The sequence below is a fragment of the Pseudophryne corroboree genome, chromosome 2 (assembly GCF_028390025.1).
Source record: "Pseudophryne corroboree isolate aPseCor3 chromosome 2, aPseCor3.hap2, whole genome shotgun sequence".
Taxonomy (NCBI): domain Eukaryota; kingdom Metazoa; phylum Chordata; class Amphibia; order Anura; family Myobatrachidae; genus Pseudophryne; species Pseudophryne corroboree.
The window spans coordinates 105,053,905-105,069,471 of record NC_086445.1 but is presented as its reverse complement, the minus strand read 5'-3'; the positions used below and the strand labels follow the sequence as shown (position 1 = coordinate 105,069,471).

The window sequence follows — 15,567 nt, the reverse complement described above, 5'->3', positions numbered from 1 at the left end:
TACACCGCACGGCAGCGTCCGATAGTTACAATACACCGCATGGCAGCGTCCGATAGTTACATTACACCACACGGCAGCGTTCGCAAGTTACATTGCATCGCACAGCAGCGTCCAATAGTCACATTACACCGCACGGCAGCGTCTGATAGTCACATTACACCGCACGGCAGCGTCTGATAGTCACATTACAGCGCACGGCAGCGTTCGATAGTTACATTACACTGCATGGCAGCGTCCGATAGTTACATTACACCACACGGCAGCGTTCGCAAGTTACATTGCATCGCACGGCAGCGTTCAATAGTCACATTAAACCGCACGGCAGAGTCCGATAGTCACATTACAGTGCACGGCAGCGTCCGATAGTTACATTACACTGCATGGCAGCGTCCGATAGTTACATTACACCGCACGGCAGCGTTCGATAGTTACATAACATCGCACGGCAGCGTCCGATAGTCACATTACACCGCACGGCAGCGTCCGATAGTCACATTACACCGCACGGCAGAGTCCGATAGTCACATTGCACCGCACGGCAGCGTCCGATAGATACATTACACTGCATGGCAGCGTCCGATAGGTACATTACACCACACGGCAGCGTCCGATAGTTACATTACACCGCACGGCAGCGTACAATAATTGCATTACACCGCACGGCAGCATCCGATAGTCACATTACACTGCACGGCAGCATCCGATAGTCACATTACACCATACATCAGCGTCCGACAGTTACATTACACCACTCAGTAGTGTCCTAGTCACATTACACTACACGGCAGCGTCCGATAGTTACATTACACCGCACGGGAGTGTCCGATAGTTACATTACACCGCACGGCAGCGTCCGATAGTTACATTACACCGAGCGGCAGCAGCCGATAGTCACATTACACCGCAAGGTAGTGTCCGAGTCACATTACACTACAAGGCAGTGTCCGATAGTTACATTACACCGCACGGCAGCGTCCAATAGTTACATTAGACCGCATGGCAGCGTCTGATAGTCACATTACACCGCAAGGTAGTGTCCGTATACACACTGGCCGGAATTCAATTGATTATCATGCATGATAAATTAAAACATTATGCCATTAAGGTCACAGAACATGCACACATAACTTTAAGTGTGAGAAAGTCCTGGGCATAGGGCTACACAGCATATACTCCTTTGTACCTCAAACCGCAGCTGCAGAACACCTCACCGGTCACACAGGCGGGGAGCACTGCACTGCAGTGTACTGTCCAGTGGGCGGGGCTTAGAACGACCCGGGGGTGTGGCTTCAGGCAACAGGGGCCAGGGCTCAGCAGTGGAAGAACCAGGGGGCTTAGTAAGTTTATAAAGGTCCCACAGAGACACAGCTTGGGATGGCATGTGAGAATAACTTTAAGCAATCGTGGGCACAGCTGTAGATGCACCAGGAGGCGGAGCTTATCGCGATCTGGGGGAGGAGCTTATTTCTATCCTGGGTATGTGCTTCATTGGGCAGTGACAGCTTCTGGCAGCTTCAGAGGGGATAGGCAGAGTTCTGTCTCTCCGTGACAGGAGTCGAGTGAGTTAATGCTATTGGTGATGACAGGAGAAAAGTTTTTGTTTTCCTGTCAACACTATCTGAACTGCAGGGGATCTGTGGGCCTATTTCCAGTGGGGGGCCTGGAGCTGCAGCTCCATCCGCCCCATTGTTAATCCGGCTGGCAACAACCCAGCAGCAGGACCGCTACCTCCGCCTTTGTGCAAGGAGGAACAGGAGGAGCACTGCCAGAGCCCTGCAAAATGACCTCCAGCAAGCCACAAATGTGCATGTGTCTACTCAAACGATCAGAAACAGACTCCATGAGGGTGGTATAAGGGCCCGACGTCCACAGGTGGGGGTTGTGCTTACAGCCCAACACTGTGCAGGACGTTTGGCATTTGCCAGAGAACACCAAGATTGGCAAATTCGCCACTGGCACCCTGTGCTCTTCACAGATGAAAGCAGGTTCTCACTGAGCACATGTGACAGATGTGACAGAGTCTGGAGACGCCAAGGAGAACGTTCTGCTGCCTGCAACATCCTCCAGCATGACCGGTTTGGCAGTGGGTCAGTAATGGTGTGGGGTGGCATTTCTTTGGGGGGCCGCACAGCCCTCCATGTGCTCACCAGAGGTAGCCTGACTGCCATTAGGTACCGAGATGAGATCCTCAGACCCCTTGTGAGACCATGTGCTGGTGCGGTTGGCCCTGGGTTCCTCCTAATGCAAGACAATGCTAGACCTCATGGAGCTGGAGTGTGTCAGCAGTTCCTGCAAGACGAAGGCATTGATGCTATGGACTGGCCCGCCCATTCCCCAGACCTGAATCCAATTGAGCACATCTGGGACATCATGTCTCGCTCCATCCACCAATGTCACGTTGCACCACAGACTGTTCAGGAGTTGGCGCCTTGGCGGATGCTTTAGTCCAGGTGTGGGAGGAGATCCCTCAGGAGACCATCCGCCACCTCATCAGGAGCATGCCCAGGCATTGTAGGGAGGTCATACAGGCACGTGGAGGCCACGCACACTGCTGAGCCTCATTTTGACTTGTTTTAAGGACATTACATCAAAGTTGGATCAGCCTGTAGTGTGTTTTTCCACTTTAATTTTGAGTGACTCCAAATCCAGACCTCCATGGGTTAATAAATTTGATTTCCATTGATAATTTTTGTGTGATTTTGTTGTCAGCACATTCAACTATGTAAAGAACAAAGTATTTAATAAGAATATTTCATTCATTCAGATCTAGAATGTGTTATTTTAGTGTTCCCTTAATTTTTTTGAGCAGTATATATATATATATATATATATATATATATATATATATACGCAGTATCTCAGAAATGGCATATAAACAGTGATAACCAGTATATATGCACAATAATATATGATTTTCTTCCTTTCAAATCAAGGGGGTAATGTCAGCGTATCTAAAGATATTTTGGGGTGAAGTAAAAAAGTTCCCTGACCCCTGATATAAAGGGTGGAAGACTGCTCATGGTTGTAGCACCCCTAGACAGGGGTAAAGCTAATCTTTCTGTCACATAGGGCAAAGACTCAGACCATTAGCCACCTTCCCCAACCCCAAGTACATAGTAGTCACCTTCCCATATCATGCATATACATTATTCCAGAGTTTCCCAAACGCAGTCCTCAAGGCACCTCAACGGTCCAGGTTTTAAATGTATCCATGCTTGGCCACGGGTGACTTAATTAGCACCTTAGTCAATTTGATTTAACCATCTGTGCTGAGACATGGATATACCTAAATCCAGTGATACTGCCGTATATGTCCAGTGGTACTGTCGTATAAATCCAGTCCAGTGATACTGCCGTATATATGTCCAGTGGTACTGCCATATAATTCCAGTGATGCTGTTGTATATTTCCAGTGGTATTGCCGTACAAATCCAGTGATACTGCTGTATATGTCCAAAGGTACTGCCGTATAATTTCAGTGATACCAACGTATATGTCCAGTGGGACTGCCGTATAAATCCAGTGGTACCTGTGTATAAATCCAGTCCAGTGATAGTGCCGTATAAATCCAGTGGTACTGCCATATAAATCCAGTGATACTGCCGTATATGTCCAGTGGTACTGCCGTATAAATCCAGTGATACTGCCGTAAATGTCCAGTGGTACTGCCGTATAAATCCAGTGGTACTGGCGTATAAATCCAGTCCAGTGATACTGCCATATATGTCCAGTGGTACTGCCATATAATTCCAGTGATACTGCCGTATATGTCCAGCGGTATAAATCCAGTGATACTGCTGTATATGTCCGGTGGTACTGCCATAAAATTCCACTGATACTGCCGTATAAGTCCAGCGGTACTGCCGTATAAATCCAGTGATACTGCCGTATATGTGCAGTGGTACTGCAATATATGTCCAGCGGTACTGCCGTATAAATCCAGTGATACTGCCGTATATGTCCAGTGGTACTGCCGTTTAATTCCAGTGATACTGCCGTATATGTCCAGTGGTACTGCTGTATAAATCCAGTGGTACTGGCGTATAAATCCAGTCCAGGGATACTGCCATATAAGTCCAGCGGTACTGCCGTATAAATCCAGTGATACTGCCATATATATGTCTAGTGGTACTGCTATATAAATCCAGTCCAGTTATACTGCTGTATATGTCCAGTGGTACTGCCGTTTAATTCCAGTGATACTGTCTTATATGTCCAGTGGTACTGCTGTATAAATCCAGTGGTACTGGCGTATAAATCCAGTCCAGGGATACTGCCATATAAGTCCAGCGGTACTGCCGTATAAATCCAGTGATACTGCCGTATATATGTCTAGTGGTACTGTTATATAAATCCAGTCCAGTGATACTGCCGTATATTTCCAGTGTTACTGCCGTAAAAAATTCAGTGGTACTGGCATATAAATCCAGTCCAGTGATACTGCCGTATAAGTCCAGTGATACTGTCATATAAATCCAGTCCAGTGGTACTTCCATATAAGTCCAGTGATACTGCCGTATATATGTCCAGTGGTACTGCCATATAATTCCAGTGATACTGCTGTATAATTCCAGTGATACTGCCGTATATCTCCAGTGGTACTGCCATATAAATCCAGTTTTACTACCGTATAAATCCAGTCCAGTGATACTGATGTATAAGTCCAGTGATACTGCCGTATAAATTCAGTCCAGTGGTACTGACATATAAATCCAGTGGTACTGGCGTATAAATCCAGTCCAGTGATACTGCCGTATAAATACAGCGGTATTGCCGTATAAATCCAGTGGTACTGCTGTATAATTCCAGTGGTACTGGCGTATAAGTCTAGTGATATTTCCGTGTAATTCTAGTGGTACTGGCATAAAAGTTCAGTGGTATTGGCACAAAAGTCCAGTGATATTGCCATATAAATCCACTCCAGTGATACTGCCGTATAAATCCAGTGGTACTGCCATATAATTCCAGTGATACTGCCGTATAATTCCAGCGGAACTGGCGTTTATTCCAGTGGTACTGCCGTATACATCCAGTGATACTGCCATATAATTCCAGTGGTACTGCCGTATCATTCCAGGGGTACTGTCGTATCATCCCAGTGGTACCGCAGTATAATTCCAATGATACTGCTGTATAATTCCAGCGGTAATGCCGTATAAATCAAGTGATACTGCTGTATAATTCCAGTGGTACTGGCGTATAAGTCCGGTGATACTGCCATATAAATCCAGTCCAGTGGTACTGCCGTATAATACCAATGGCACTGCCATATAATTCCAGTGATACTGCCGTATAATTCCAGTGATACTGCCATATAATTCCAGTGGTACTGCCATATAAACCCAGTTCAGTGGTACTGCCGTATAATTCCAGTGGTACTGCCGTGTAAATACAGTTTTACTGCCATAGCATTCCAGTGATCCTGCCGTAGAATTCCAGTGGTACTGGCGTATAAATCCAGTGATACTGCCATTTAAATCCAGTCCAGTGGTACTGGCGTATAACTCCAGTGGTATTGCAGTATATTCCAGTGATACTGCCATATAATTCCAATGGAACTGCCGTATAAATCCAGTGATACTGCCGTATAATTCCATTGATATTGCCGTATTATTCCAGTGGTACTGCTGTATAAGTCCAGTGATTCTGCCATATAAATCCAGTCCAGTGGTACTGCCGTAAAAGTCCAGTGGTACTGCTGTACAATTCCAGTGATACTGCCGTATAATTCCAGTGATACTGCCGTATAAGTCCAGTGGTACAGTCCCGTGCTGTATATTATTTACTCCATTTAAAGGTTTTATTAATTTTTAATCCAAATAATTTTTTCCGGGTTTGCCGTGTGTGGTGTTGGGATACGCTGTCCTGTGCCAGATATTGTGTTATATGAAGAACAAAAATTTTGAGGATAAATTAAGGATAGATCAATAACATTTCCTCCTAGTGCTGAAGCTGCTGCTACTAGTCATGACATAGACGATGAAATGCCATCAACGTCATCTGCCAAGGCCAATGCCCAATGTGATAGTAGAGGGCATGTAAAATCCAAAAAGCCAAAGTTCAGTAAAAAGACCCAAAAAAAGAAATTGAAATGGTCTGAGGAGAAACGTAAACTTGCCAATATGCCATTTACGACACAGAGTGGCAAGGAACGGCTAAATCCCTGATCTATGTTCATGACTAGTGGTTCAGCTTCACATGACGATGGAAGCCCTCATCTTCCCGCTAGAAAAATGATAAGAGTTAAGCTGGAAAAAGCACAGAAGGGAACTGTGCATTCTATGATGGTATCACAAATCCCCAAGGAGAGTCCAAGTGTGTCGGCGGTTGTGCTGCCTGACCTTCCCAACACTGGACGGGAAGAGGTGGCTCCTTCCACTATTTGCACGCCCTCTGCAAGTGCTGGAAGTAGCACCCACAGTCTAGTTTCTGATATTCAAATTGAAGATGTCACTGTTGAAGTACACCAGGATGAGGATATGGGTGTTGCTGACGCTGAGGAGGAAGTTGACAAGGAGGAATCTGATGGCGATGTGGGTTGTTTAAATCAGGCACCGGGGGAGACAGTTATTGTCCGTGGGATGAATAAGCCCATTGTGATGCCGGGGCAAAATACCAAAAAAGCCACCTCTTCGGTGTGGAATTATTTCTCCACAAATCCAAACAACAGGTGTCAAGCCGTGTGTTGCCTCTGTCAATCCGTAATAAGTAAGGGTAAGGACGTTAACCACCTAGGAATATCCTCCCTTATACTTCACCTGCCGCGCATTCATCAGAAGTCATTGTCAAGTTCTGAAACTTTGGGTAACAGCGTAAGCAGTCCACTGACACCTAAATCCCTTCTTTCTGTTGTAACCAAGCTCCTGCAAGCCACACCACCAACTCCCTCAATGTCAACTTCCTCCTCAGTCAGGAACATCAGTACTCCTGCAGGTCATGTCACTGGGAAGACCGAGGAGTCCTCTCCTAACCAGGATTCCTCCAGAGGATACTTGAGTGGTAAGCTTAATGATGCTTTTGCTGCCGCTGCTGTTGCTGCTGCTAGGAGTCGATTGTCATCCCAGAGGGAAAGTCAGACGTCCACTTGTACTACTTCAACTAAGCAATTAACTGTCCAACAGTCCTTTGCGAGGTAGATGAAATATGACAGCAGGTATCCTGTTGCAAAGTGGATAACTGAGGCCTTGACAGCTATGTTGCTGTTAGACGTGCGTCCGGTATCCACCATTAGTTCAGTGGGAATTAGAGAATTGATGGAGGTATTGTGTCCCAGGTACCAAATCCCTCTAGATTCGACTTCACTAGGCAGGCGATACCGAGAATGTACAGAGATGTCAGAAAAGTATCCTCAGTGTCCTAAAATATGCAGTTGTACCCACTGTCCACTTAACCACGGACATGTGGACAAGTGTAACAGGGCAGACTAAGGACTATATGACTGTGACAGCCCACTGGGTAGATGTATTGCCTCCCTCAGCAACAGCAGCAGCGGCACCAGTAGCAGCATCTCGCAAACGCCAGCTCGTTCCTAGGCAGGCTACGTTATGTACAATATCACATATCTGTAAGAGGCACACCGCTGACAACATCTTACAGAAACTGAGGGACATTATCGCACAATGGCTTACCCCACTTAGACTCTCCTGGGGATTTGTGATATCGGACAACGCCACCAATATTGTGCGTGCATTACATCTGGCCAAATTCCAGAGCGTCCCATGTTTTGCACATACAATTGATTTGGTGGTTCAGAATTTATTTTTTTTAAATGACACGGGCGTGCAGGAGATAACGTTGGTGGCCCAAAAATATGCGGGCCACTTTCAACATTCAGCCACTGCGTGCCAAAGACTGGAGCACCAGCAAACAGTTCTGAACCTGCCACCACCTGAAGCAAGAGGTGGTAACGAGGTGGAATTCAGCACTCTATATGCTTCAGAGGATGGAGGAGCAGCAAACAGCCATTCAAGCCTATACATCCACCTACGATATAGGCAAAAGAGGGGGAATTCACCTGACTCAAGCACAGTGGAGAATGATTTTCGTCTTGTGCAAGGTTCTCCAACCCTTCGAACTTGCCACATGTGAAGTCAGTTCAGACACTGCCAGCTTGAGTCAGGTCATTCCCCTCATCAGGCTTTTGTTAAAGCAGCTGGAGAAATTGAAGGAGGAGCTAATTTTGAGCAATTTCACTAAGTGTGTGGGACTTGTGGATGGAGCCCTTCATTCGCTTTGCCAGGATTCAAGGGCGGTCAATCTGTTGAAATCAGAGCACTACATTTTGGCCACCGTGCTCGATCCTAGGTTTAAAGCCTACGTTGTAACTCTTTCCGGCAGACACACGTAGCAGAGGTTCAAAGACCTGCTGGTGAGAAAATTGTCAACTCAAGCGGAACGTGACCCATCAACAGTTCCTTCTTCATTTTCTCCCGCAACTGGGCCTGCGAGGAAAAGGATAAGATTTCCTAGCCCACCCACTGGCGGTGATGCAGGGCAGTCACGAGCGAGTGCTGACATCTAGTCTAGACTGAAGGACCTGCCAACGAATACTGACATGTCTACTGTCACTGGATATGATTCTGTCACTATTGAAAGAATGGTGTAGGATTATATGAGTGACAGCATCCAAGTAGGCATGTTAGACAGTCCGTATGTATACTAGCAGAAAAAAAGAGGCAATTTGGATGCCCTTGCACAAACTGGCTTTATTTTACTTAAGTTGCCCCCCCCCCCCTCCAGTGTGAGGTTGAGGTCGACCTCTTGCCTCTGTAGAGCCAGTTTGTGCAAGGAGTGATTGATTGCTTCTTTTTTGGTGGGGGCCCAAACAAACCAGTCATTTCAGCCACAGTTGTGTGGCAGAACCTGTCGCTGAAATTATTGGTTTGTTAAAGTGTGCATGTCCTGTTTATACAACATAAGGGTGGGTAGGAGGGCACAAGGACAATTCCATCTTGCACCTCTTTTTTCTTCTTTGCATCATGTGCTGTTTGGTGCCTAGTTTTTTAAAGTGCCATCCTGTCTGCCACTGCAGTGCCACTCCTAGATGGAGAAAAAAAGTGTGTACAGGTGCACTATCTATAGCTGCTGGTATTGGGGTGGTCTAAATCCCCGTGTAATGATTAGAAATGGATAGAAAGAAAGGTATACCAGCGCTGGCTGATTGCTAATAAATAACAATTTAGGCTTGTTATAATAGATGTATCACATTTAATATACAAAACATTTAAAACAGTAAAAATAAATCACATATACTTTATAAGTGCCAGTAATGAATATTAAAGCCACTGATCGCCAAATTTTTCACTGTAGGCTGGGGAAAAAACGTGGAAATATATTGGGACCCACAATCTATAGCAGAAAGATATCAAGGTCTATATTCTTTTTACCAGTCTTGTTGGTGGGAAAGCGCAGTCCCTTTCATCAGCTGGATGTCCTTTAATTGCTGAGAATATGTCCAACTGCTGGAGCAGAGAGACCTGTTGGGAGAGGGCAATCTCTTGTGAAACAGTTGGGATGTCCTTTGTATGCTAAATCAGATGTCCAATATCTGCTAAAATGATGAAAGTGGGTCACACTTTAAGTCCCAGTTCCCAAGATGTGCCAGAGAGAGTGGATTTCATCCAATTGCGGCGTCAGGCTCAACGCGTTTTGCTTCCTCAGGAGCATGTTTGTATGTCACACTAAGTTTCCTTATATACCCTTCAGGGTGATATAATGAATGGCACTTGTGTAAACAATCATTCAATTAAACAAGCTTAAAATACAGGTTGAGTATACCATATCCAAAATGCTTGGGACCAGAAGTATTTTGGATATCGGATTTTTCCATATTGTGGAATAATTGCATACCATAATGAGATATCATGGTGATGGGACCTAAGTCAAAGCGCATAATGAATTTATGTTTCATATACACCTTATACACAAAGCCTGAAGGTCATTTAATACAATATGTTTAATAACTTTGTGTATTAAACAAAGTTTGTATACATTGAGCCATCAAAAAACAAAGGTTTCACTATCTCACTCTCACTCAACAAATTCTGTATTTCGGAATATTCCGTATTTTGGAATATTTGGATATGGGATACTCAACCTGTATATAAAACCTTTTATATTTAGAGTCTCAATTGGTCACAGAGAGATGGAGTGCAGAAGAATTACAAAAACGAGCTTCAGATCAAATTCTTAACATTAATTTACCTTATCTGTATGCAGGGAAGGATCCGATCATGTGATCATTCTAGTCACATGATCGGGATCCCCTCAAATACACATTCATGCACAGGGTACTGTGATGGACCAGGTGTCTGTGCCGCACACTTGGCCCTAGATGGGCCAGGTGTTTGTGCCGCACACTTGTGTCGCTTAACTAAGTCATACAGCTACCTCATTGCATCTCTTTTTCTTCTTTGCATGATGTGCTGTTTGGGGCCTAGTTTTTTGAAGTGCCATCCTGTCTGCCATTGCAGTGCCACTCTTAGATGGGCCAGGTGTTTGTGCCGCACACTTGTGTCGCTTAGCTTAATCATCCAGCTACCTCATTGCACATCTTTTTCTTCTTTGCATCCACCTCTTTTTCTTCTTTGCATCATGTGCTGTTTGGGGCCTATTTTTTAAATATGCGATCCTGTCTGACACTGCAGTGCCACTCCTAGATGGGCCAGGTGTTTGTGCCACACACTGGTGCGACACAAGTGTGCGGCACAAACACCTGGCCCATCTAGGAGTGCACTGCAGTATCAGACAGGATGGCAGATTTAAAAAATAGGCCCCAAACAGCTTAGTCATACAGTCACCTCGGTGCAACCTTTTGACCTAAAAACAATATTGTGAAGTGTGAGGTGTTCAGAATAGACTGGAAATGAGTTGAAATTAATGTTATTGACGTTAATAATACCGTAGGATCAAAATTACCCCCAAATTCTGTGATTTTAGCTGTTTTTATGTTTTTTTCAAAAATCATCCAGATCCAAAACCAAAACCAAAACACGAAAGGGTGGCTTTGGCAAAACCAATCCAGATCCAAAACACGAGCATGGAACCAGAACCTAAACCAAAACACAAAACACGAAAAGTGCCCGCCACACATCTTTAGAGGATAAATGTCCTGTGTGGGATCTCCCCCCTTTCTCTAGTACCACTAATTATTGTACATCATTTAGTCTGATAAGAAATTAAACCCTTCATAATTTACACAATTAAATCATTAACCCCTAGCTTCCATATTCTTTGTATTGCCTATCATTAAACTAGAAATAAGAATATCATGCTTATTTTACATAGTGGTACTAGATGAAAATGTGTACCCAGCGAGATCGGTAGAAATGGACCCGGCAGGGATGCCAGCATCAGCAAGTGCTACACAGATTGAGCTGCATGTACAGTACAGACAATGGGGATGTCGCTAGAATCATGCCGGGGTGCGCGTCACTAGCCATGTAGGTACACACTGGACAATTTTAAGAATTTGTTATGATGAATGGTCGTTATTGGCAAATTCATTTAAAATGTCGTCTAGTGTGTACCCGGCTTAACATCTATGAAACTGCTCATTCTGCTGCTTTTTGCAGATGAAAAGCATGTACACTTATTTACTTTACATGATAAATATACCCTTGGGAGTTGATGAAGAATGACATCATCTGTCTCTATTACAGTTGGCTCAAAGCCCAGGAGAGAATGCTCCAATCTTCCTGCCCAGTGACTCTGAATCTGACTGGTTACTGGCCAAGATTTGGGTGCGCAATTCTGAGTTCCAGGTGCATCAAGTGGACAGTCACCTTCTCCGCACTCATCTCTTTGCTGAGGTCTTCAACATTGCAACCACCAGACAACTTCCAATGAGCCACCCAGTGTACAAGGTGAGATGATATATGTTTAAGCCATTGAAATGGACTCTCATTGCAGTTTCTCCATACAAGACCATCCACATTAAGATCCTCATTGTTGCTCAGTGTTGGGAGCCACAAAGAGAGTCTTCTGAATGTGGATGCCAACTGTACAGATCTTCTGGTCAAGGCATGGGAACAGGCATGTAGCATCCTGAAAAAACTTTTCATTCACTTTTAAAGTTTGGTGTCAGGTACCATTGGGCCCGATTTTGATCTGTACAGTATTATATAGCCGCAGGGAAGCAGCTGTGCAATACCATACCTAAACTAAAATGCTAACACAGCAGGAGGCTTCCGTAGGAAAAAATGCCTACCGCATGCATTGCAGATCCAAGATCTGTGTCCAAAGACACAGCATTGGATGACCAGTACAACCATTGGTTTCGATGGTTGCAGCTCTTAGGCATCTGCGTAAGGTGAAGCTGTCTCAGACTACCCGTTGGAACTTGTCAGCTAGTTCCAGGAAGTCTGTGTCCAACGATGTAGATCCTGGGCTTGGCAAGCTGTCCCCGCTCTGTACCCCTAAGAAATGACTGTGAACGTTCATGCAGGACTCATCCTGAGCATGTGCAGGATGGGTCATGCCCATACACAGTTCCCCACTATCTGATTTGAATGTTTGCATACAAATCTGAATCAGGCCCATTGTCCATTGTAAGTAACACGTAGTCATTCTGCCTCATGACAGGGTCAAATTAAAAGGTGCCTCTCTTTAGCTACATCAACTTAAGCCTTGTAAGCCTTGATTTTATGTATGTATCCCTTTACTGTAAAGTAAGTACTAGTGAGGTGGAAACCACAAGTAGAACTTTGATTAGGATTTATTTTCACTTTCTTTAATTTGACCACTCACTCTAGGGCAGAAGTTACTATTTTAAGCAGATTTTGAGGGATATAAATTTCTTGTATTTATCCCCCTCACTGAAGAGGTTAAGGGATTTAGGGGTCTATTTACTAAGCCTTGGATGGAGATAAAGTGAATAGAGATAAAGTACCAGCCAATCAGCTCCTAACTGGCATTTTTCAAACGCAGCCTGTGACATGGCAGTTAAGAGCTGATTGGCTGGTACTTTATCTCCGTTCACTTTATCTGCATCCAAAGCTTAGTAAATAGACCCCTTATTCATGAATCAGTGAAAAGATGGAGAAGTGAGCCAGTGGAGAAGTTGCCTTTGGCAACCAATCAGCTGCTACGTAAAATTTTACAGAATACACTTGATAAATGTTACTTCAATGCTGATTGGTTGCCATGGGCACATTCTCCACAGCCCACTTCTCTACTCTTTACTTCATGAATAGACCCCTGAGTGAGGAACATCTTACACATATAACTTAAGGCTGCAGAAGACGAGCTCTGCTTGTCCTGCACCACAACATTCTGCATTAAAAAAAGAAAGAAATGACCTTATCCCTGCCGAGTCATAGGAACGGAACCTGGTCGTAAACGAGGAATGCCTATACATTCAGCCAGGACTCCAGAAACAGATGCAAGAGCAAATGCAGCTGCATCTATGTCTGAATCAGGCAAAGTGAGTGTCGCCCTCCCATACAGAGCATCACCAGAAAAATCATAGAAACCTGTAATTGGAGAGCTTGCTACCGGCATCTAACACTAGGCGATAGAGCAATAGACGCACACGGACTACAGACAAAGGTGTTTCAGCGTTCTCTCATTGGGGAGCAGCGGCGGGGGACGCTCTGCAATGACCATCGGGTTGCCAGCGCCCCAACAGCAGAAACGCCTCTTTTCTCCCTTTCAACTAGTGCCGTCCAGTTAACCCTCTCACCTCCCATTCACTGTGCAAACACATGGGAAGGAAGTAGAGGTTACTGGATAAATGGCTCTAGTCTTTTTTATTGAAGTGACATTGATTGCCATCTAAAGGGCCCCATACACTAGAGTGATTATGCCCGATTTCAGCCCAATTCGGGCATTCGGCCCGATATAGTGGGTGAAATCGGGCATTTTGGCTGTGTATCTGATCCGATGCGTGTTCCCGTGAGCATCGGATCAGATCCTCCAGATTGAGTGTGCTGCACATTCAATCTGATCCGACCCTGCAGGCATGGCTGGGATTGGCCAGGATCTCCCAAGATACATTGTATGCAAAAGGACAGCATACGATGTATCTTGGGCGATCCTGCCGCCCGGGAGGCTGCCGGGGTGATCACCAGCGATCGCCTGCGACATGTCAGACGGACATGTCGCAGTAGTGTATGGGGCCCTGACTTTTTATTACACTGTTTCAACTAACGTACGCTGATACATACACAACTGAGTGTCTGCTAAACAACACATTGCATTTGGCATTTGTTTCAATTATATTGTTTCAACCAACACACGCTGACACATACAGCAATCGTATGCCTGCTAAAACACACAGTGTATCAATATCAAGTTACTGTGATTAACTATCTTTACTCAAACAATACAGAGACACACTGTATACTGTACGTGGATGCCAAAAATACAGTATGTTCCTATTCTAGCTCTCAGATACTGACATGGAAAAAGCCACATATGCATATATGTATATCTCTTTCTGAAACTTTATTTGGCAAATTTGTTGAAAATTGTAGGAGACACAAGCAATTCCTGCTACCAAATAAGCCCTGTAGAGGTGTATAGAAATATTTATTCCAACTATAAACCTCAATATCAACCTACATATCTCACCCGATTGATTACCAGTGACTTGCATTCCCTAAAATAAGGGACAAGCAGAGTTTTTAGGGTAAGAAATACCCATATGAGTCTTAATAAAAATCAATTAAAAGCTAAGTTTAATCTCCAATAAAAAGAGTGCCCCCACAAAAGAGGTAAAATCTTCTCTTTTCCCTTTCTTTCTATGGGAAAACCCCTGTTTTTGATGTGACTATCATTTTCCTCAGGGGAGAACCACCAACATTAAAAATAGTTCTTGAGGAATCTACCATTAATTACAAAAGTTATCAGTTTGCATATAATTATAATCAGCTCTAATTAAGATAAGCCGTGCAGGATCAACCCAACGTTCTACAGAACCTGTAATTGGGGAAGACTTGTTAAAAGGACCAGAAATACTAATGGTATATTATGGGGAAAAACAAGGCATAACTTGTGTGAATACTGTATTAGTGATACTGATATTTCCAATGTGACATGTGTAGAAGTAAAAAATCGTGCTCAGCAGAGGATTAAGAAAACCTTTTAGCCGTGAATGGATTACACGGAGTCTCATCAGTTAATAGTAATGTCTGTAATCAATATTTCTTTTCCCCAGTTAATTACTCCACATCTACTTTACACCCTTGAGATCAATGTCATTGCCAGAATGAAGCTAATTGGTCCTGGGGGTTACTTTGACCAGGTGAGACCCTATATATACAGTTGTTACAGACAGCAGAAGCAGGTATTGGATAAATTTGGAGTTTGACTTGGCCCAGCAATACCATTGGTGCATGCATGGGGAAGGGGGTGGATTTCTGAGTACCCAGAACCCCCCACTCACCCACCCATACGTGGGTCCGACTAGTTGCCGCAAAGCATGTGCAAGCCAGCGTGCACAATTCACACACGCGACATGTTCTCATAGCATTACTTAGTCGCGGCCACAAATAGGTGCAGCTAGTCATTGTCATGATGTGTATACATGTGCGTATGCATAGCGGCAATGATGAGCCTGCCTACACT

General features: G+C 44.5%; 1 protein-coding gene across 1 annotated transcript in view; it reads left to right on the top strand.

The window, feature by feature from the left end:
- The window catches only part of LOC134990376 (arachidonate 12-lipoxygenase, 12R-type-like), a 272,146-nt gene that overhangs the window by 242,370 nt on the left and 14,209 nt on the right, over nucleotides 1–15,567 (top strand). The window contains exons 7-8 of the mRNA XM_063950685.1: nucleotides 11,661–11,864; nucleotides 15,158–15,244. Of these exons, the coding sequence (XP_063806755.1) occupies nucleotides 11,661–11,864; nucleotides 15,158–15,244 (291 nt within the window). The remainder of the gene's footprint in view (nucleotides 1–11,660; nucleotides 11,865–15,157; nucleotides 15,245–15,567) is intronic.